A 22,344-nucleotide genomic window follows, 5' to 3' on the forward strand; every position below is an offset into this window, starting at 1 on the left:
TTCAAGTTCTTCAATGTTTAAACATATGAGAAGATCACTCAATAGTTGTTTTTATGTAGAAAATCAGAAAATCAGAAACTGAAGAAGATGAGGTCTTCAGATCAGCTGAATAGGAATCATCTGACTAAGTTTATTTGCATTTTCAATTCTAAAGCATTATATTTGAACTTATTTCGTATACAGATTTCTTGTATCATTAAAAGCAACGCGTCGCCAATTCCACAGAAAATCTGGCTGTTTGCGTATGTACTATATGAGAAATAAATCTAGTGTCTGCCATTATTTGCTTATTGCGGTTGCATTAGCGACCACGTGCACAACAACAATAATAATAACAACAATAACAACAGCAAAAAAGACAAACAAAACCACCCACAGATCCACCAAAACACAACGTCATCGTCATTGTCGCATTTTGGCTAAGAATCGTGTGCATTTTGCCTTCTGCCAAGTTTATTGTTTAAACTAAAAGCTGATAAATATGTAAGTAGTAGAAGCCAACTGATAGTATACGACTATCATAAGTGGGAAAGGGGAAGGGGGAAAGCAGATGAGTCGGAGGAGCGCCAGGTAAGCGCCTAATGTCAAATAGACAATAAACGGCATGTTTTGCTCGCAAATTGTATTTACTTTGGGATCGGATCGCTCGTTAGGCTCAACTTGTTAACTTCTTAACTTATTGTTGTTGTTGGAGCGAACAGTGACAAATGGTTGCAGATACATCATGATCGTGCCACAATGATAGTAAAGTTGCGCTGCATGAAATCATCGATTACGCTCGATAACGTGTATTCGGATTTCGATTTGTTTCCCATTTTTAGAATTTCGAATTGTAAGCAAAAATTTGTTGTTCAGCTAAACAATTAAAGACATTTGCCGAACTGGCTAAAGATTTATGGCTTTGCAACGTGCCACGTCAGCATCTGAATAGAGGTGGGCGTGTCAAATGGCCAAAAGTCAGAAAGTTGGCTTTGATTTATGCAGCTGAGATTTGCCAACGGTAAGGCCATAAAAAAGGAGCCCTGAAAATTTGCATAATGCTTGAATTCAGGACAAATATAAAAACTGGGCCACATTCAAATCGCAGCTAGGTGTTAGTCAATAATTTACTCGAGTACAGTTTCATAATTGTGCCACGCCCACCCACTTGACGCCCATGTGTACTTTAGGGTACTTTATGCGAAATCAACTTACCGGAATGAGTTATTTGTAGGGCTGAAGGGGAAGCGGAGTTGGAGGGGTGTTGGTGTTGCCTCTAAGCAACTTGTCGCATATCCTGCAACAGTGCAACAGTGGCAACTGGGAGGCAGCAACGTTGCCTCGTTGACGTTGCCAGCAGTTAATTGAATTAGTTGTTAATTTATGGCAATGTTTTCACTGGGAATTTTGAAAATGTGCGCGCAGCTAACAATGAGATCCACTCCAGGGGAAGCTGTGCTTGCCACCTTGTGGCATGTGAAGGACGCCGCCGCGTCGCCTCCTCCTACTCCTCCTACTCCCGCTCAGTGACAATGCGGCGAGTCGAGTTTACTTGATTAAATGCCTGCCACTTAAATTGGCTCTTAAGCGGCACGCACTTCCAAGTGGTGATAACAAACCAGCAACTACAACAACTAAGTGCGTCTTTTTACTCTCTTTTTTTAAAAGCCTTTTATGTTCACTTGCAGTACACACACACTTGTTATTATTAATGTTATGTACTTTAATTTGATGTCACATTGAAATTCTGTTTCATTTTTTTTTCATTTGATTGCCGCCACTTTTTTTTCATTCACAACTTATTTTTTTATGTTCACAATAAAGCGTAGCGTTTAACAATTGTGAGTTTCGCAACATTGGTTTTGAGTTGCGCGCCACACAAATAATGTTGTCATCCGCGTGGGACGTTCTGAATTCGCGGCAGTTGAACGGCAACTGAAATCCGCATGCCACAAACATTCATTCAAAGGCCACGCAACAATTGCGCCGGCCGGCTGCTTGAGCTTTCTACACATTGTCTGCTGCTTGCGCGTATTTCCTATTGGGTATCTTCTCTTTTAACAGCGCACTAACAGACGCAGTGTGTGCTTAACATGACCATTTTGAGTATAACAGAATACGTTGGCGCGCGCTAACATGTATCGGTGCGTTAAAACAAAACAAACTGAAATTGAAAATAATAAAAGCAAATTTTTTTCTTTATTTAAAAATATACATACTTAGGTCTTCACTATAAATGCTAGTTGAATGTTTCTCGTCGCATCACAAAAAGTATTCAGTTCCGACTGAGTGCTGATAAGCTCAGATTAGTTGTTCTTTAAGTATTGTCTATATCAGTTTCTGTGATTTATAATTTTTATAATATTTATTTTTGGACTGACGCAGTTCATAAATCACAATCTGTGTACATATGTATTCTAATTGTGGTCTAATTAAATTGTGAAGTGCTCGAGTCGGCACATAAATTTAAGAAATTATCAATATTTTTGTATTAAATTGCTCTATGAAAAATAAAGGGGACACGTGTTACGTAAATTCTCTGATTGTGATTATGATTACTGAATGAAAATTACATACTCACTTGTTGCATGCACAATTGAACTTAAAAACATAGTATATTCATTCATTCACAATAGCAAGTCATATCCAAGGCACGCTTTAGCTCAGTTAAGCTCAATAAAGCTCTTATACTTGTACTTGGATTTATTGACTTGTAAATTTAAATTAGTTGTTGATGTGTCGTTTTCAAGTAGGTTTCTTGTTATTAGACAAGTTGACACACAAATTGTAACGCTACTTGAGATAGTTATTTATCTCAACTGTAATTATCAGTGATAAGCATTGTCAAGTCAAGTTGATATTTTGATAGGTGTGCAAATATATATGTATCTATAATTGATAGTCGTTGCGATATGAACAAAGTAAAAGGAAAACACAACTGCTCTGTTTAGATAAGAAAGCTATTTTCAAACAATCATAAATCAGTTTTGAACATCTCACAACTTTATTTTAGCAGGTTTTACATTCTAGCAAAACTTTTATTGTACTGTATAAGTAAAAGCGAAGCCGGAATCGTTGGGCGTATACATTTCATCGCTGTTGAAAAGCACAATCAAAGGACCAGGGTTGTTGCCTAAAGAGAGAGAGGGATAGATTAAAAGCTTTTGAAGAAATAGCTTTTTGGAGAGTAGCTGAAACTTACTGCTTATGACCACATCCTTTTTAGTGGCGCCACAAAAGTAGGTGGCGCGTTGGTTGCTGTCCACTAACGTGGCCTGTGGCACCATCAGATAGTCGGCATTTTGAACACCGGAACTGCCACTTCGATAACAGGAGCTATCGGTGAGCAAAGTGCTCGCTGATGCCTCGGCGCCCACATGGAAGAAGTACGATCGAATTCTGTAAAAGAAATGGAATTTATTAAATTGAAAGAATTATAAACAAGTGGGCGGCTACAATCGGGCACGCTCGACAGTAGGATACCCTGTGCCCAGGTACTCTTTACTAAAAGTTGATTTTCGACCGATTGTTCCTATGGCAGATATATGATATAGGAAACTTATCTGAACCAAATTTGGACAGGATGTATAAAACCAAACTAAATGCATATTCTATCAGTTTGGTCAAGATATCTCAAAGAGAAAAAAAAATTTTCTACCAAAACTTGATTTTGGACTGAACGTCTCTATGGCAGCTCTATGATATAGTGGTCCGATTTCAACCAAATTTGGTCAGGATAGATAATACCAGCCCAGAAGTATATTGTGTCAGATTGGTTTAGATATCTCAAAAAACCAAGAAGATTTTCAAACTAAAACTTCGTTTTCGACATATAGTTCCTATGGCAGCTATATTATATAGAGATCCGATCCAATAATAAAAACAAACTTGATCTGCGTATGGAATCTAGGAACCTACATACCAAGTTGGAAGTCTCTAGCTCTTATAGTCTCTGAGATCGACGCGTTCAAATAGGCGAACGCACAGACAAACAGACGGACAGACAGACGGACATGGCTCAATCGACTAGGCTGTTGATTCTGATCAAGAATATATATACTTTATGGGGTCTGCCAAGCCCCCTTCTGCCTGTTACATACATTCTGCCAAACACATTATACCGTTTTTTGTCCACTTTTAATGAACACAGGGTATAAGTGAGTCAATTCTTTAACTCACGTGAGTGTTTTTGTAGATGTGGTGCGACGGAAGCAGATGGCGTAGTTCAGATTCGATGGATAAATGCCGGAGCCATCATTGTAGTTGAAGGACTTTACAACACCCTTGGATTCCGGGAAATACTGGAGGCAACCGGGTGGCGCCACAAGGAAACCATCGTTGATAGAGCTGGCACGCTGCTTGGACCTTCGCGATAGTTCGCGAATGGCTGCACCGGCAGGACACTCCAGCTGAGTCACCTGCATGTTCCACTCGGGAGTGGGCAAGGAGTTGCCACCTGCCCGATTGGCCAGGACAATACGCAGGTCAACTCTGGAGACGCCGGCGCTGGCATTGAAGGGCACATAGATGTGTTGCCAGGTCTCCACGCCGCACAGACGCAGTCCGTTCACCTCGAAGTAATCCCGGGTGCACTCCGCCGTGTACAGATCCTGTCCCTCCTCCTGCAGCGTCGGCTGTGCCAGCGTCATGGCAAAATCAATGCGCAACTGACAGACATTCTTGCTGTAGGCATTGACACGGTATTCACATTCTCTGGGCGGATTCGTTGGCTTCACCAGCTTGATATCCTTGGAGGAGGTGCTGCCACCACAGTTCGGCGTTGCCACTGAGGCAGCCTGAACACTGACGCCAACAACCGCAACCAGAATGACAATTGCAATGTAACTCCTCATTTTGGGTATTGAGTTTCCGTCAAAGGTTTTCAGCCTTTTATAAGCGAATTCTCTGCCAACTATCGTCTGGCTACTAATTAGCCATGTAAGGCGCCTCGATAAGAAATCGATAAGTCTTATCGCATATGCAAGGGGTCTCATTTGGAATTTACATACTCATATAAGTCACTTGCAGACATTTCCAATTAGAATGCATGTAATTGCCTGAAAAGACAAGCCACAAGCTTAATAAATAAACTCAGACAGACAGGCTGGAAAAAAAGTGAGATTAATTTATAAAGTATACAAAGTGTTGATTATTTGTTTATTGGAAGAAATGACAACACGCTTTAATAACCACACGATAAATTTAAACTCTGGATTTATGTTTTTTGAGTAATTGGAAATGTATCAATTATTAAAAGTATTATATAAACTTTCACATCACGTAAAATAAAGTGTTTGAAAACAAATAACAAGTTAAAAAAATTATAAGTTTTAATTATATTTAATGATGAATTGTAGATTATTTAGACTGCTTTACACTTTATCAAAAACTTTGATCTATTTTAAGTTAAAAACAAGGGGGCTCCGCCCCCTGCTCGCTTCGCTCGCCTACCCCCGGCTCGCTTCGCTCGCCTACCCCCGGCTCGCTTCGCTCGCGGTGAGGTGCGGCTACAGTCGAGCACGCTCGACAGTAGGATACCCTGAGCCCATATACTCTTTTATAAAAGTTGATTGTTGCCCATTTTCAATTGGCTCAGGGTATCAAAAATTACACACGCGAAACTATGAACAACTTTCGGTTTTCTGAAGTCACTGTGCTTATCACTGCAGACTACGTTATTAATGCCTCACTGAACTAATACATCACTCGATTACGATTACGACTTGCGATTTACCAATTTATCAATTTCTAATTAATTTTAAATAAGTTTAATATAATAAACTTTAATATAATAAACTTGTAAATTAAAATTATTATGTGTGTCAAGAGTAGCCACAAACTACAACTTTGCTCAGCCTGCAATCTGGCAGCACCCATTTTCCTCCTCTCACTCTCTCCCACTTACGCAACAAATTCAAGCCTGCCAAAGGCTGCTGCATTGCGCGCGAAATTTGAAATAAAAGGCAATGTCTAATTTTATGAGATTCTTAAAGCGGATAATGCTAAGTTTTTTTTTACAACGATAATAAGCAGATACTTATTACATATATGTGTAAGGAATCGAAAATATTAATAACTAAAATTATTATTTTGCAGCTTTCAGTGCTCGGCAAAGATGCAAGAGTAGTGCTGCATAATGATCGCTATTTCTCTCATGCAATTTCATACATACATAGCTATCAGCTTCTGCTGATTTTTGCCATGCAAAAATACATATTTATATATTAACACAATTATATTTTAATCAAATTGTATATTTGTATATACATAAATTATACATTAACATTTTCATTACATGATATCGATAATATTTTTGCTTATCGCTTAATTCTTATTTGGTACCAAAAAAAAATTGGTACTAATTCGTTCTGTCTTTGTGCGCGCCTTGCATACAAACGTGAACATGCTGTCTCGCTCGCACGTTTGATTTGCCATCAAATGTAATTATTCAACTAAATCTAAATTCCGAAATAACTTCTTTATTTATGGGTCAATCGTTTGAAATTTTCAGGGTCGTTTAATACGCATACTTCTCAACTGATTGTTCAGTTAGGGAGTGCTATGTCAAAAATTGCGCCTGTAAATCGTTTTGTGCAATTTGTGGGCGAAGGGGGCGTGGCACCTAAAATTGGAAACAAACTTGACCTGCGTATGGTATCCAGGAACCTACATAACAAATTTGAAGTCTCTAGGTCATATAGTACTTGAAATCGAAGCCCAAAAGAAAATTGGTACTATTTCTTACTGTGTTTGTGCGCGCCTTGCATACAAACGTGAACATGCTGTCTCGCTCGCACGTTTGATTTGCCATCCAAATGTAATTATTCAACTAAATCTAAATTCCGAAATAACTTCTTTATTTATGGGTCAATCGCTTTGAAATTTTCAGGGTCGTTTAATACGCATACTTCTCAACTGATTGTTCAGTTAGGGAGTGCTATGTCAAAAATTGCGCCTGTAAATCGTTTTTTTTCAATTTGTGGGCGAAGGGGGCGTGGCATCAAAAATTGGAAACAAACTTGACCTGCGTATGGTATTCACAAACCTGCATTCCAAATTTGAAGTCTCTAGCACTTACAGTCTCTGAGATCGACGCGTTCAAACAGACGGACAGACGGACAGACGGACGGACGGACAGACGGACAGACGGACAGACAGACGGACAGGGCTAGATCGACTCGGCTGTTGATCCTGATCAAGAATATATATACTTTATGGGGTCTGCCACCCCTCCTTCTGCCTGTTACATACATTCTGCCAAACACATTATACCCTTTTTTGCCCATTTTCAATGGGCTCAGGGTATAATTATAACTTCGTAAAAACTTAACGGATTTTAATGCGGAATTTCAAAGTGATTATTGTTTGAACTTGATTCTGCATTTTAATTTTTGACATTTGGAAAAATAAAATATATAAGATTATTTCCGTATATTTTCATACTTTCTTGAATTTTTCCGTTTTTCTTGATCTTCCACAGCTTTGTCAAAACTTAACCGATTCCCATGTAAAATAGAAATTTAATAATTTTTTGTCAACAAAATTCTTTCAACATCTAAATTTTGGTCATTTACAAAATTTCAATTTTTTTCTAAAAATTTGATTGTTATGAGCTTTCAGAACTCTGGCAACACTTAATCGAAATTCATGAGGAATGTCATTTTGATCATTAGTGTTTTTGATCAAGTTCATCTTAATCGATTTTGCACCTTGCCAATTTTGATCATTTGGGATATTAATATTTTTTACAAAAATGTAGAATAATTTTTCATTTATTTGAAATATTTATAACTTAGCAAAAGTTAAACAACTCTTCTTGTGGCAAGTCAAATTTGACCTGTAAACATGTTGGTATCTTATCTTACATACCATTTAACCTGTTTCTATAACTTAACTGATTTCGAGAGACAATATCTTTAAGAGAATTTGTTGACTCTAAATTAATTGTGTATTTTGGAACTAAATTGTTTCTCAAACTTTCTATTATTTTATACCGCAAAATGTTCGACAAAAAATCTTGTCAAAATTGAAATCGGAACAAGTCTATTTATTAAAAAATGTATAAACTGTGATGTGTATCAGAGTATTATAATTGCAGGTTGTTGTCTTTGGGTTGCGCTTGATGCATTTATCGATATCAAATTGGCATTGTGCAATTGCTTTGCTATCAGCAAATTGATTGATAATTTTTTCCGTCATATTCACACATCAATTTATCGAACAATTTATATAGAAGACAGAGGAATGGAATGTGTAGCACCTTTTCACTTTTTGACATCATCATAGCCATATAAATGATATGAAGCCGATGTCGACATTTTGGGTGCAAACATAACCCAGTTTATGGCATTCAAGCAGAGCACGGATGCTAGTTTAGTTGCCGAGGTTCAATGACTTGGCACTTGGCAAACAAACCATGGATGACACTTTTTGAATATTCATATATATTCATATGTATTCATAGCAAATGCCCACATAATAATCGATCTCGGACTTGTGTCGCCTTTTAGATTCTGTACTTAACAAATATTGACACAAAGTGGCTTCTAACACGAAAATCTCATCAATGCCGACGCTGCCTCTTCCTCTGCCGCAGTCGCAGTCGCAGTCGCTGTCGCTGTTGCTTGCGCTGCCGACGCTGGCGTCGTATAAAAGCAGCAGCGCCGAAGAATCAAACGTTCACTGTAAATGTGAAAGTGTAGGCGTAAGCAACGGTAACAACAATCACAAGAATAACGGGATAGCAACAAGAATAAGGATTATGCAGTCACTGATTTGGTTTTTGATTTGTGGCATGTGCGCCTGCGCATACGCGCAACTTGTGGCAGTGGCAACCGACCTTGTGCCGCTTAATCTGACGGAGACGCCGACGCCGACGCCAAGCGAGCCGGGAATTTGGCGACAGTCGCGTCGACGCAGCACGTTGGCGGACAGCTGTACCACAAACGGTGGCGCCACCGGCACCTGCCTCACGCGCTTCAAGTGCATGCGTCAAGGTGGCACAGTCAACGGCTATTGCGGCACTTACGGTGTTTGTTGTGAAAGTAGGTGCAACAACTGTGATTATGCTCACTGTGGCTTTTAAGCTTGTTCTAAATTTTAATTTAAAAAGTGCAAAATTATAATTAAATATGATTTTTAGTGAAAAATTAATGAAATAAGAGTTAATCGGTAACGTTTATTGAAAAATCAAAAAATGCAAGTTAAGTTGAATATCTTTTGAACCAAGTGGTGTATTGCCAAAACTTAAAGATATTGCGATTCTATGATATAATACCTTATAATAGTAAAAAGTAGGATTCTTAAGATACGTCCATGAAGTACATGTGATGTATCATATGAATGCTTCAAAAGATACTCAACTTAACTTTAATTTTTTCATTTTTAAAATGAAAATCATGGAATTACTCATATTTCGTAACTTTTAAATAAATATTGATATTTAATTACTAACTTAAGGATATTCCGATTCTATGATTTAATACCCTATAATAGTAAAGAGTAGGATTTTTAAGTAGGATCCAAAAGATATTCATCTTAATTTTAATTTTTTCATTTTTAAAATAAAATCGAACACAATATACCCGTTTACTTATTTTTTAAGTAACGGGTATAAAAAATCACGGAATTACTTTTATTTCGTAACTTTTAATTTAAAATTAATATTTTATTACTATTTTGCACTTCTTAAAATTTAAATAAAAATTAAGAATAAGATTCAAAAATTATGTATTACTATATAAATCGGAAAAATAAGTTTTTTTTATTATTATTATTATATTATTATTATTATTATTCATATCTCCAATATGACAAATATAGGAATTTTGTTGTATTCCATGTTTTGCTAACATATTTGTTTCACATTCATTTATTGAGTTGGAATTTGCATTGATAACTCTTATTTACGGTCCCCGCTGTCTGCCTCTTCTTCTCCTCAACAGCCAACATGGCGTGTGGCACCACAACTCGCTTGAAGCGCACCATTATCCGGAATCCGGCAACCTTTGCCAGCGACACGTGTCAGTACACCATCGAGGCGTTCAGTGCGAATGTGCAACAATTGCGCATTGACTTTGAGCAGTTCGAGTTGCCACAGCCGGTGGCAAGTGCAACGGATGAGCGTATGCTCGAGTGCAGGGATTACTTTGAGGCGGCCGACTTTAAGCTGTGTGGCGTCAATGCCGGCCAGCATTTGTATCTGCCCTTCAACGTGGCCGCGGGCATTGATCAGTTGACGCTGACGTTTGTGGTGCCAACGCGTTGGAGTCAGACGAACTGGCGCCTGATTGTGACACAGCTGGAGGGGCCACAGGTCAGCAGCAGGCGCAGGATGACACCGTTTGGTGGCTCAAACAGTCTGCAGGATCTGCGCAACATCTTTGCCTCACATCACGCCGACTACGAGCTGCTTGCACCTGCTGGATGCCATCAGTATTATACGGAGCTGACGGGCAACATACGCAGCTTCAACTATCAGCCCAGCATGGGATTCCCCTACATGTCGGACACCAGCTACACCATTTGCATCAAGTCGACGCCCAGTGCCAGCATGATTGAGTGAGTCAAGTGGCATGTGGCATGTGGCAAGCAAAAACCAAGCTGAGCACTTCATTCTTTTCACAGATACAACTTTAGCAAGTTTAGCATGTCGGTGCAAACGGACGAGGTCGAGGGCTATGATGAGGCATGCCACGCGACGGTGCATACGACGGGCAGACAGGAGGACTATCTGCTGATACCACAGTCCATGCTGACCAAGAATCCGGCCTATCAGCCGACCTATTACTGTGGCACCAACGATAACCTAATCGTAATTGGTAAGTAACTTGCAACAAGCAGCATGCAGCATCCTTGACCTGCTCTTGATATTGGTTTACTTTCAATCACTCCCTCTATTCCTTTCCACCCTCCTCAGCTTCTCCGCCCTACATGCTGCACTTCTCCAGCGATGACATGACCCTCGAGGCAGCCCAGGAGACAGGCTTCAGCTTGACTTATCGCCTGCGTACATAAATTCTCTAAAGTGGCAGTGGCAAGCTGTCCAGTTAAGTGGCCATTAGATTAAGCTACGTTTTAGCCATGTGCATAGCATTTACAGCCAGGGAAAAGTGCTCTAAAATTTTAATATTTAAACTGTCATGTAACTTTAAAACTTAATTTAATGTAAACTATTTAAATAGAATTCATATCAAATAAAAAATATTTACATATTTAAATAAACAAATAAAAACAAAACATTTTTTGTATTTTTAACTCACGGTGGAATATTTTACGAAACCTCACGTTAGGTTTAAAATTACCGAAATTATCAGGATGGCAATCAATGTTAATGGATTCCAGTTAATTTACAGTTGTGTGGCTGACTACGGAAAAGATTACACAGGAAAAAAAGACCAACTTCTAAAGTCAAGAACATTCATCTTAAATATTTTTTATTTAAAACAAGATTATTCTAAGACCAAATTACGAAAACTAAGATTATTAATCTAAAAAATCTTAAAATCTTAATATAAGATTAAAAATCTTAAATTGTTAGGAAAGTAGGTTCGAATCCCACTCGTAACAAAATAAAATTACATTTATAAAATTACTAAAACAGAATAAAATGTAAATAAATCAAAATTAAAAAAATAAAAATTATAAATATAAAAAATAATTTTTATTTATTTATATTTTTTTTTAATTTTAAGAACATTTAATTTTAAAATAAGATCTTGGTCTTATTTCAAATGTTTTTAAAATCAAGATGTGTTCTCTTAATTAAAGAATTTTATATTTTCGACGCATTTTTTAGACCAAAAATCTTAATTCAGTGACCAAAATCTTGATTTTAGAACATTTTTTTTTATCAGTGTATGTTTTTTATTTTCTAGTACATTGCACTCAATATTTCAATAATAGCAGCTTTTTACACTTTCTTTCTTGGGTTTAACCAAATAAATATATTAACTTAAAGTAGTTGTTGTTTCGGTACATTGAACTAAGTGCTTAAAGTCCATTTAAGTAAATCAACAGAACGTAAACAATGCCCAAGCTAAGAAGTTCAATATTTACCAACTTGGCCTAAATTAATATTAAAATAGGTTGGTTTCTTGACATTAGCTACGAATTAGTCACAGCTCTACAAAGCTTTTACACTTAAGTATGACAGTACTCTGTGTTTAAATATCTTAAGTGCGTATTATAATTATCAGATTTAGAAGGCAGGGAAATTTATAGCTCCGCCAAGTTCAACAAAATCAATAATAAAATCCCTAGATAGAAATATAATAAATATGCCTATCGGATTATAAATATAAGATTTATAAAAGATTTTATTATTATTATTTGATATTGCACTATTATAAAGAGAACTTCCGATTTTTTATCTAAGGAAATTTTGAAATATAAGCTGAACAAAAATTTGATTGCAGATTGAGTTGAAACAAATATTTTCCAAACTGCAACTTTAACTTAAAAAATATTCTTAAGTAGTTTAAAAAATAAAATATGCATTTACATTCAAATAAACAGATACTTCTCTTTTTAACATTAAATAATATTATTTAAGAAACTAATGAACCAACATAGCAGTAAAGAAACATATTTAATATTTTTCTATCACTTGTAAATGCAAACAAATTGAAAATAACTTATTTGTCTTTAAAATGTGAATCTAAAAAACAATATTAATTTATGAAGCTGTTGGCCAAGTTACTTGAATTAAGTGTCACGAGTTGTCAAAAAAGTTGTACAGCAACAATGGAAACACTTTGGGGTTACAGAAGCGAAAAAGAATGTGCATTAAGAATCCGAATCTAAACCATAAGCGAAAGCTGAAGTTGAATTTGTTGCGGTCAGCGACACGATTATCCTTTTAGCCATGTAATTAGTGTGATTAAAGCTAAGCAGCTTTTGGTCAAAGCGCCATGGGACGCCTCTACTAAACAACAAAAATAACAACAACGTCAATTTATACAAATACTAATGTGAATAGAAATGTTAATATCATACTGGGCGTATGAGCGATGAGTTAAAACCGACAACTGCAAATAAGAGAGTGTTAGGATTGAGGCTGCTGTTTATTCAGTTACGCACTCACCCACTTTGGGAACTCTTTGCTTAGAGACGGCACTGTGGATGCATAAAACGGGCAATTGGCAGCATTAAGATGTGTTGCCCCACCCACCAGCAACGACATAACTATATAGTATAGTATATCCATCAGCAACAACAGTATGTTGATGACTCTATCTTCATTCTCACGTTGGCGGTGGGCCTTTCACTTTGACAAGGTGTTAGATTTTAGACACTCTGCTAATTGGCATCGCTGATCCGAGCAGCTTCTTTCTTTCTATCTTTCTTTATCTATTCTTGTATCATTTATTCAATCATTCTTTTCAGCTTGGAATTTTTCACACTTAACGGCGGCAGCGAGTGCAAACAAATGTAATTATGGAATAAGTCAAGCAGCAAGTAAACTATTGAATTTGTCGGGGGCACGTGTGTGGGGGACTTGGCACTTAATCTTGTTGTCAATATTGATGATTGGCTGGCAAATGTCGAGTGCTTCTGTGTCCTATATGGATTATGGTTTAACATCTTCTCACCTTGCCAATGTAAACAGGCAGCAAACAGCCAACTAAAGCAACGTTTCATGTCGATTGGCCATTAAACAGCGACCGCCTACAGACAATAACAACAACAACAACAGTTCACACACAGATGAATATTCATAATGGCGGCCAATTTCGTTGTTAATCTTGAGGCAATAATTGTACAATTTATATGTTAAGCAGTCGCATTTGTGTGTCTCAGGTACAAAATGCAGCTCATAAATTAAGTGCCAACTAAACTGCAACAAGGTGCAAACAAAGTGCAGCACTCTCTCTCTCTCTTTGTCTTCTGCTTGCCACACATAAAGGATTGCCTCCCTCTCTCTGCCTCCCTTCAATGTGGCGCGACGCAGCTGCAGTGAAAATAACGAAAATGCATTTTAAAACTGGCCAAAAGCAAACGAGCCAAAAAGGCGAAGGGCGCCACTTGGCAGTTCACTGGACACTCGACACTTGCCGTCCTCTTCCTCTCTCTCTCTCCCATTCTAGCATGCCCTTTCTCCTTGTGTATTTAAGTAATGATTTTGCAAAATATGCGCAAAAGTGCCAACAGCAACACCGCAATATGGTGCCTCTAAATGGACTGTAACCGGAAGTGCGAATATTGCGCAGCTGGGACAAGGACGACACACAGACGGACGGACAGACAGACGGACAGACAGCCAAAAGATGTTGCAACTTGCTGCCTGTCTAATAAAGTGTGACCAAAGACACACACAAACACACACATAGTCACACTCGAAAGACACCGACACTTAAAAAGATGAGGACACAGTTGAACAAGTAGCAACTTTAAGGCCTTAAAGCATTTAAGCTTTTTGGCTAATAAGCATGCACAATAATTTGTCATGGTCACACACAAACACACACACACAGACAGACACACATGGCATTAAGTGCGCAAAATGTATGTAAAACTGGATCACAACTGACAGCGGCCTCAATTTTTGTGCGATGGTAAAGGGAAGAGGGGGGGAGGAAAGGCTGGTCAACACCGGAAACGGAAATTGTAACGAGCATGTAAGGCATTCACTCGTCCATTTGGTTTCTGTGCTGTCTTATCAACACATTGTGTCGTGAACAATGTTGAAAATGAAACGAAAATATTGCAACTGTCTCTTGATGTTGGTTCCCTTTTTATATTGAGTGAGAGAATGGGATGTGAGAGTTTTTATACCCGTTACTTAAAACATAAGTAGAAGGGTATATTGTGTTCGTTGAAATGTATGTAACAGGGAGAAGGAGTCATCTCCGATCCTATAAATTACATGGACATTTCCAGAATAATCTCCACAGCGACCAAAATTTTAAAATTGATCACAAACTCACATCTTGTCAAATTTTCTTCCGAAATCGAAGTTAAGTTACTTGTTTTTAGCAATTTTCACATAAATTAATCCACTATACCGCACATATCGACTGCAAATTTAAATAAATTGAGTTTTTCTGTATTTTTCCTGTTTTCTGAAAAATGTACTTCCAACTTATGTGCATGTTTTATATCGATTATTTGACAAAATCTCTCTTCTAGCATCAAAAAGTTAATCAAAATGCAAAGAAAACAATTCAATTTAGATATATTTATAATTTTTGAATTTATTATTTATTGTTATCAAAGTAAATAAACTTTGATAACATTTTTTGTCAAAAAACTAGGTGGAAATATTGTCAGGTTCGCGATGTCGCGCTACATATTACTAATAAAACTTATAAAATAAATAAAAAAATAAATTACACATCCAAGTAAATCCTTAAACGGAAAACTACATTATTTTACTATGGTTTAAGAATATTTTCTTTCAAATTACTCGCCACATTTCGCAGGGTTTCACATTTTTCAAGAAAGTCTTCAAGTCTTCAAAGCTTGTCTTTTATAATAAAAAAATAATAAAAAAATGTTGATAAAATGCATTTAAGACGTAAGAAAAATAACATCTCTCCAGTACTTTTATACGTGTATATGATGAAATAAAAAACGGGTATTCTTTAGTCGGGATCTCGACTAAAGCCTTTTTAGCTTGTTCTTTTTTTTGGTTTTTCAGCCTTCTAAAGATACAAGCAATAAAATCGAAATACAATTGCAATGAAGCACACACACACACATGCACACACAGCTCAGTCTTTTTTCTTTTGGTGTGGCATGCAGCGTGAGAATTTTACGATTGCTGCAAACTGAAAACTGAATGCTGCAAACTGAAAACTGAGGCTCATTCACGTGCATTTTGTCTGTTGTGTGTGCGCTGGAGGTGTAAGCGTGTGTGTGTGTATGTGTGTGTCTGCTGGGTATGCATTTTTGTTGATTTTCATGGCATATTTTACAGTACATGTAAATACACTCATACTGTTGCAAGTGCTCATGTGTGTGTGTGTGTGTGCATCGGCAAGAAATAAAATTGAAATGAAATATGCAAACATGAAAAATATGCGAAAGATCGAAATATGCTACGAAAAAATTGCAAATATACACATACAAGCAGCGATTGCAAATACACACACACACACACCCACACACATATACACACACAAAGCGTTGCAACACGCCCACTGGCTGCGATTTATTGCATTATCAATAAAGTGAATAAATTTTGAGGTTATTGTGGCGTGATAACGGCCATTTTTCGTTTTTGTTGTGCCTTACACTTTGTGGGTGCGTTTGTGTGTGTGTGTGTGTGTGTTTGGGTGTGTGTGTGTGCATGGTAATGCTGTGTAAATGGCGCTGTTAATTAAAAATTCACAGCCAAAAACCCACTTGGCCATCTTGTTGCATGCCCCATGCCAACAACAATTAACTGATTAAGTGTTTAAGCCACATGGCTTAAATCTCGTTACCCATTTAACACGGCCCCCAATGCGTTGGTTACAAACTATTTAAGTTACTGTTTTAATCTGCATAAAACACTTATTCCATTAAATTGTCTATGTACTTTTCGTTTTTAATTTAATGCTCTGTTTTTTCTTTACAAAAAGTGGATTTTTGAGAAATTGCAACGGCAACAAATGTTTATTTTTATATAATAAAAAATTTGTGGAACAGCCTGAGTTTAAGTCTGAGAATTTATGCCAGGTATCGCAACTATTATTTAATTATTAAAATTAATATATTTTGGTCAAATAAAATATTATGAAACAGTAATTAAATTTAAATTTAAAAATCTTAATATAACTCTTATATTAAATTTATAAAATAAAAATCAAAATTTATAATTTTTAACTATACATTGACAAAAATTGGGCTAAGTAATATCACATAATATACTAAATTGTGAAAATTATTAAGAATTAGAATCCCTTGTTTGCTTTATCATATCATTGGGTATAAAGTATATTATATTTAGTGGAACGCTCGGCTTGTTACAATAAGTTTACACTTTTTTATTTGCTTAAGAAATCTATTGCAAGAATTATGTTAAAAAGTAACTACAGAAATGATAAATACCGAAATCCTGATTTTAATAAATATATCGTATCATAGTATTAAGTATGTGTAGATATGGAAGTTTATAAATTAACTTTTAATTGTGTGTTTAGTTAAACATCTCTCTTAACTGTCAAGTTTGAAGACATGCTGAAATATCCGAGTAAATTTTGTTGCGATTTCACCTTTAGAAGACATTTCTATTTTTGAGCTTATTTAACCCACATTAATGCCCTCTATTTTTACATACTGTCAACATATGTACACTCATCACAAACTGCTAAAAATCGTTCAACTGTAATATTCCTTAACTCATTTGGTATATTTTTTTTAATTTTATTTATTTCGTTTGCTTTTCCACCTAAAGCTCGATTAACGCATTTGGCGAATTAGTTGATTCAACGTTTGTTCTTCTGTCTGTCCGTCTGTCCGTCTGTCTATCTGTCTGTCTGTCGGTTGATTTGTTGTTTACCGAATATCTTGAGTTAATTTCGTGGGATGCACATAATTATGGCGTTTGTGTAAGCGTTAATAGTCAATGTTGGCCAACTTCCCCTCACGTCCCTGCTCTCTTGCTGTCTCTCTTACCCTCTCTCTCTCTCTCTTTCTCTCTTTCTCTCCTTTTGGCAATTGTTTGAACTATGAAATTCTCATCAATAGAAATTTTGGAGAATTTATGCAACACACACACAAGCAAACCAACAAATAAACAAACAAAACATAACAAACACACACACACATATACAAATTTTGACACCTCTTGTGTGGGTGCATGTGTGCGTGTGTGTGTGGTATGAGTTATAATATGTTAATAGCTGCCGTTTGCATGTTTACATTTTGAATAATTACCGTTATGCGTTTTCATGTGCTATTGTTGTTGTTCTTGTTGTTGTTGCCAAATGAGCTTTATTATGTATTGCAGCGTGTTTGAAATAAGTACGATTAGTTGTTGCAATCAACTTGACACTGAGCGAGCTGAACATTCACATCATTGCAATGTGTCCAATTTCCATAGAGAGAGAGGGTTAAGCGAATGACATCAGCGGCAAACACCTTTCGCATCATGCTCATGCCATTAAAAAGCAACCCCTAACAGAGTCCAAAATTCCTCCCTTTAGATACCCTCGCCTCTCCAGCCTGCACACAGCAGGCAGCCAAATGAGCGAGCTGAGCGAACGTTTTAATAAATTTGTAAACAGATTTGTTAATTTCAGCATTAAATTTTGATGAGAATTTGGCCATATTGTGCACAAAGTATGTCTGTGTGCGTGGGTGTGTGTGTGTGTGTGTGTGCTGGCGTTGGTGTTAAGTATGCGTGTTCAACACAAATAACGATAAAAACACAAAGTTAACTGCAAGCTCGCAGGAAAAGGGAAAAGAGGCAACAGCAGAGTCGGATTTTTAACTTGACTCTGTGTCTATATCTCTATCTCTCACTCTCACTCTTACTCTCACTCTTTCTGTCTCACTCACTCTCTGCTTGTCTGTGTCTGTATATGCTTAAAGGCATTGTCAGCCAGCCAACAACAATGTCGACAAAAGGCGTAAGAATTTAATGAAAATCATTAACAAAGTGTGGCTGAAACTTTAAGATTGACAGGGGATGATAGCTGGGTACCAAGTTGTAACCAAGTTTATGATGAGCCACGAAAATTAAGACTACAAATGTTTGTTTGGCTTAAATGAGTTTGCCAGTCAGGTTGCTGTCATCTTGTGTGTGTGTGTGTGTGTGTGTGTGTTTCAATAAAAAGTGGCACAAAACTGACAAAAAGTTTTCAACTTGAAATGATGAAACTGTCAAGGGGATGATGAGTGGGAAGAAGTGTGGCAAACGAGGGGAATGAAGGTTACATAATGAATGAACTGAGCGGACCGTGTGCTTTTTATGGCCATGTTAATTATTAGATTGAATTCAAAATGAGCCTTTTGACTTTCGCTTGATGTTTGCTGTAAATTTAAATGGTCAGCTCAAATGTCTTTCACTGGGCCATCTAACGCTTTTGGGGTCATAAAAAGGCCAAAAACACCAGTAACAACAGGCAAAACTAATAAGGATAATGTTGGCCAAGGCAAATGGCAAAAAATTCACGTTTCTAATTGCATTTGCAACAATTTCGTGCTGCTGCCGCGGTTGCAATTAACGCGAATGTGCAAAAAATATAAAAAGTGAAATGTTGCCCACTTTATGGAGGCGGTTCAACGCCTTTCAATGCGCTAAATACTCGCGAATGCCTTCAACTTTGACTTTGTAATGCCGTCAATGGCAATGTGCTAAAATTAAACGCGTCAACGGCATTAGGGCCAAAAATGCTTAAACGATTCTTGATTATTTGTTGTGGCAAAGCAAAGTTGTGAAAGGGAATCTGCATTGAGGTTGAGTTCCACTTTTAGTGAAAATCACACATAGTTTAAGTAAAAAAAACGTAGTCAGAGTCTTGACTTTTCTCATCAGCTTTTAATTACTATTAAAACTAATTAAACTTTTGTAGCTATTTCGAATATGCAAGTGAAATTCAAAGATCTATATGCATATTTTTTGTAAACCTGTTGATTAAGTATAGTGTATAAATACATTTGGTTTAAAAAAATCAAATTATAACTTTAAGTTCTACTTTGTATAGCTTGCGAATAAGTTATACAGCTCTGTTCCGCATACATATTAAAAATTTAATTGTATTTAACTAAGTATTCAAGTAAAAAATGTAGTCTTTTCCTAAAAAAATATATATATATATATAAATAGAGTATTTTTTATTTTTATTTCAAAAGTTACAATTAGAAAAATAACTTTTTTTTACTTAAAAAAAATTATTTTTTTTTTTTTACTGAGAAAATTTAAAACTTGTGATATTTCGTGACTTTAAAAATAAAATAGAAATTTATCTATTAATTTGCATAATTTGATTAAAAATTTTTTATTAATGAAGAGATTGCAATTTTTATTTTTAAAGGTATAACAGTTACTGTCCTTTATGTTATTAATATCACAATGTAGATTCTTTTGTTGAATATCTGGTTCTGGTTGTTACAGGCGTTCTTACAGTTTTTAGATCATCCAAAAAATACTTTAGAGAATGTCAAAAATTTTTGCTCTTGAAAATTAATTTTCATTACTTAAATTAAGCTTAAGATATACTAATAATATTCATAATCCCTTATAATCTGCCATTCAAAATATCTTAAAGAGATCAATTATTTAATAATAAATATTTTGTGTTGCCTTTAAGCGTTAAACTTGTCTTAAAATCTTAAGGAATATATTTGAAAAGAAAGCGTGATTCAATGCTTAAATTATTTATTAACCATCTAATGCATCGCTTTATTTCCCATCTCTCTCTATCACTCTCTCGACGTGTCTTTAGAGATTGCTTTACAACCGCAAAAATGCGTCATTTAGCTGCCACATTTTGTTGCGCGCTCAACTTTAAAACATAATATTCCCCAAATACGCCAGCGCTGAAAAGTAGGCAACACAATTTAAATAAATTTTCAGCTAATTTGTAAAATGAGCCCAGTGAAAAGTTTGTTTTTATTTCTCGCTGCTTTTGCTTTTTGCTGCGATTTAAATATGCTGAGAGCTATTAAAAATATATACAGATATCTACACTTATATATATAAATACTAGGGAAGTGGGTGGCTTGCTGGGCTGAGGGCAGCGGGGTGTGTCGAGGGTTGGGGGTGGGTGGACGAAGGGCGAAGGGCGGACAGTGCGTGACAGTTTTTGGGGACCGTCTCATTTCAATTTGTGTGTCGTGCTGTTTGGCTTGTTAGCAGCCCGCTGGCAGGACATGCCACCCACCCCCCTTCCCCTTGGCACACACACAGGACTCTATGCATCAATGTTGTCTGCCTGTGGTCGCCTGTCAACGCTTAGGATTGTTGTTGTTGCTGTGTGTGGCGTGTTTCCGCTTTTCGACAGAGATTAAAAAATTTTCAATTTTCCGTGGCATAAGCGCAACTCACAACTCACAGCGTTTTGTTTGTTTAGCAGGGTGGCGGGGGAGGGAGTAGTTACTGCTTATGCAACCAGAAAGTTGTTGTGCCTTTACACACACACACACACACACGTACAAACAGCTGTCGGTGTGTGGACATTAGCTATGGCATTGTAGCATTTTTGTGGCTTTTATTTTTGTTGTACTTGGCCAATGGCAAACGGAGATTAATGTTTTGGTTAGTTGCCAATAAGGCGAACAAATGCACAGCCAACACACACACACACCCATACACATACACACACTCACACACTTGGGTGAAATGTAGGGCAGTTTGTTTTTTTTTTTAACAAGCTCAATCGAAGGCCAAGCAAATGAGCGTCATGTACGTTAGCGCGTTTTTCAATTAACTTAATGTGCATAAAAACACGTCGAAAAAGAGCACACACACACACACACACACACATAGTACGAGTATACACATATATGTAAAACGAGTAGCGTTCAAAATAAAACTAACTGAGTAAAGCGTTGAAAATTTATGACATTTTGTGTTTTTTTATACCTTGAGCCCATTGCATATGGGCAAAACAGGGTATAATGTGCTTGTCAGAATGTATGTAACACTCAGAGGGGAGCGTGGCAGACCCCATAAAGAATATATATTCATGATCAGGATCACCAGCCGAGTCAATTGGGCCATGTCCGTCTGTCTGTCTGTCTGTCCGTCCGTCTGTCCGTCCGTCTGTTTGAACGCGTCGATCTCAGAGACTATAAGAGCTAGTGACTTCCAACTTGGTATGTAGGTTCCTAGAAACCATACGCAGATCAAGTTTGGTTTTATTATTGGATCGGGTTTCTATATCATATAGCTGCCATAGGAACTATAGATCGAAAATTGGGTTTTAGTATGAAAAACTTCTTGGTTTTTTGAGATATTTAACCCAATCTGACACAATATACATCTGGGCTGGTATTATCTATCCTGACCAAATTTGATTGAAATCGGACCACTATATCATATAGCTGCCATAGAGACGCTCAGTCAAAAATCAAGTTTTAGTATGAAAATTTTTTTTGTTTTTTGAGATATCTTGACCAAACTGATAGAATATGCATTTAGTTTGGTGTTATACATCCTGGCAAAATTTGGTTCAGATCAGTTTGCTATATCATGTAGCTGCCATAGGAACAATCGGTCGAAAATCAACTTTTAGTACAGAGTACCCGGGCACTGGATATCCTACTGTCGAGCATTCCCGTCTGTAGCCGCCCACTTGTTTTTTTTTTTGTTTTTTTATGGCCAACAGCGTCGGTGTCGATATGCGATATGCACTCGATTGGCCCACAGGTGCTGCAGGGTAAGAAGACCTCGTGTGTGTGTGAGTGTGTGTGTATTGCAGGTGTGTGTGTGTG

The 22,344-nt window shown here is 36.8% G+C and overlaps 3 protein-coding genes across 3 annotated transcripts in view; 1 reads left to right on the top strand and 2 right to left on the bottom strand.

Annotated features, from left to right (window-relative positions):
• The window catches only part of LOC117784046 (calcitonin gene-related peptide type 1 receptor), a 35,391-nt gene extending 33,248 nt beyond the window's left edge, over positions 1 to 2,143 (bottom strand). Inside the window, exon 1 of the mRNA XM_034621644.1 lies at positions 1,195 to 2,143. The gene's annotated coding sequence lies outside the window, so the exon portion shown is untranslated. The remainder of the gene's footprint in view (positions 1 to 1,194) is intronic.
• An 817-nt stretch (positions 2,144 to 2,960) lies between these two features.
• Positions 2,961 to 4,852, bottom strand: LOC117784832. The gene is made up of 3 exons (XM_034622661.1): positions 4,159 to 4,852; positions 3,182 to 3,378; positions 2,961 to 3,112 (listed from the first exon to the last, which is right to left on the bottom strand). The coding sequence occupies exons 1-3, from the start codon at positions 4,830 to 4,832 to the stop codon at positions 3,018 to 3,020; spliced, it is 966 nt and encodes a 321-aa protein (XP_034478552.1). The 5' UTR covers positions 4,833 to 4,852; the 3' UTR covers positions 2,961 to 3,017.
• A 3,773-nt stretch (positions 4,853 to 8,625) lies between these two features.
• Positions 8,626 to 11,159, top strand: LOC117784605. The gene is made up of 4 exons (XM_034622395.1): positions 8,626 to 9,023; positions 9,924 to 10,539; positions 10,606 to 10,799; positions 10,898 to 11,159. Exons 1-4 carry the CDS (start codon positions 8,741 to 8,743, stop codon positions 10,993 to 10,995), a joined length of 1,191 nt encoding a protein of 396 aa, XP_034478286.1. The 5' UTR covers positions 8,626 to 8,740; the 3' UTR covers positions 10,996 to 11,159.
• Positions 11,160 to 22,344: the final 11,185 nt, after the last annotated feature.

This window comes from Drosophila innubila (genome assembly GCF_004354385.1).
Source record: "Drosophila innubila isolate TH190305 chromosome 2R unlocalized genomic scaffold, UK_Dinn_1.0 1_C_2R, whole genome shotgun sequence".
Classification (NCBI taxonomy): domain Eukaryota; kingdom Metazoa; phylum Arthropoda; class Insecta; order Diptera; family Drosophilidae; genus Drosophila; species Drosophila innubila.

Bases quoted from the DNA above. Each gene is read 5' to 3' on its own strand.
- LOC117784605 (XM_034622395.1), top strand. From the start codon at position 8,741: ATGCAGTCACTGATTTGGTTTTTGATTTGTGGCATGTGCGCCTGCGCA. The intron at 9,024-9,923 runs GTAGGTGCAACA...TCTCCTCAACAG, and splicing joins TTACGGTGTTTGTTGTGAAA to CCAACATGGCGTGTGGCACC. The intron at 10,540-10,605 runs GTGAGTCAAGTG...TTCTTTTCACAG, and splicing joins CCCAGTGCCAGCATGATTGA to ATACAACTTTAGCAAGTTTA.
- LOC117784832 (XM_034622661.1), bottom strand. From the start codon at position 4,832: ATGAGGAGTTACATTGCAATTGTCATTCTGGTTGCGGTTGTTGGCGTC. The intron at 3,379-4,158 runs GTGAGTTAAAGA...TTTCTTTTACAG, and splicing joins ACATCTACAAAAACACTCAC to AATTCGATCGTACTTCTTCC. The intron at 3,113-3,181 runs GTAAGTTTCAGC...CTCTCTCTTTAG, and splicing joins AAAGGATGTGGTCATAAGCA to GCAACAACCCTGGTCCTTTG.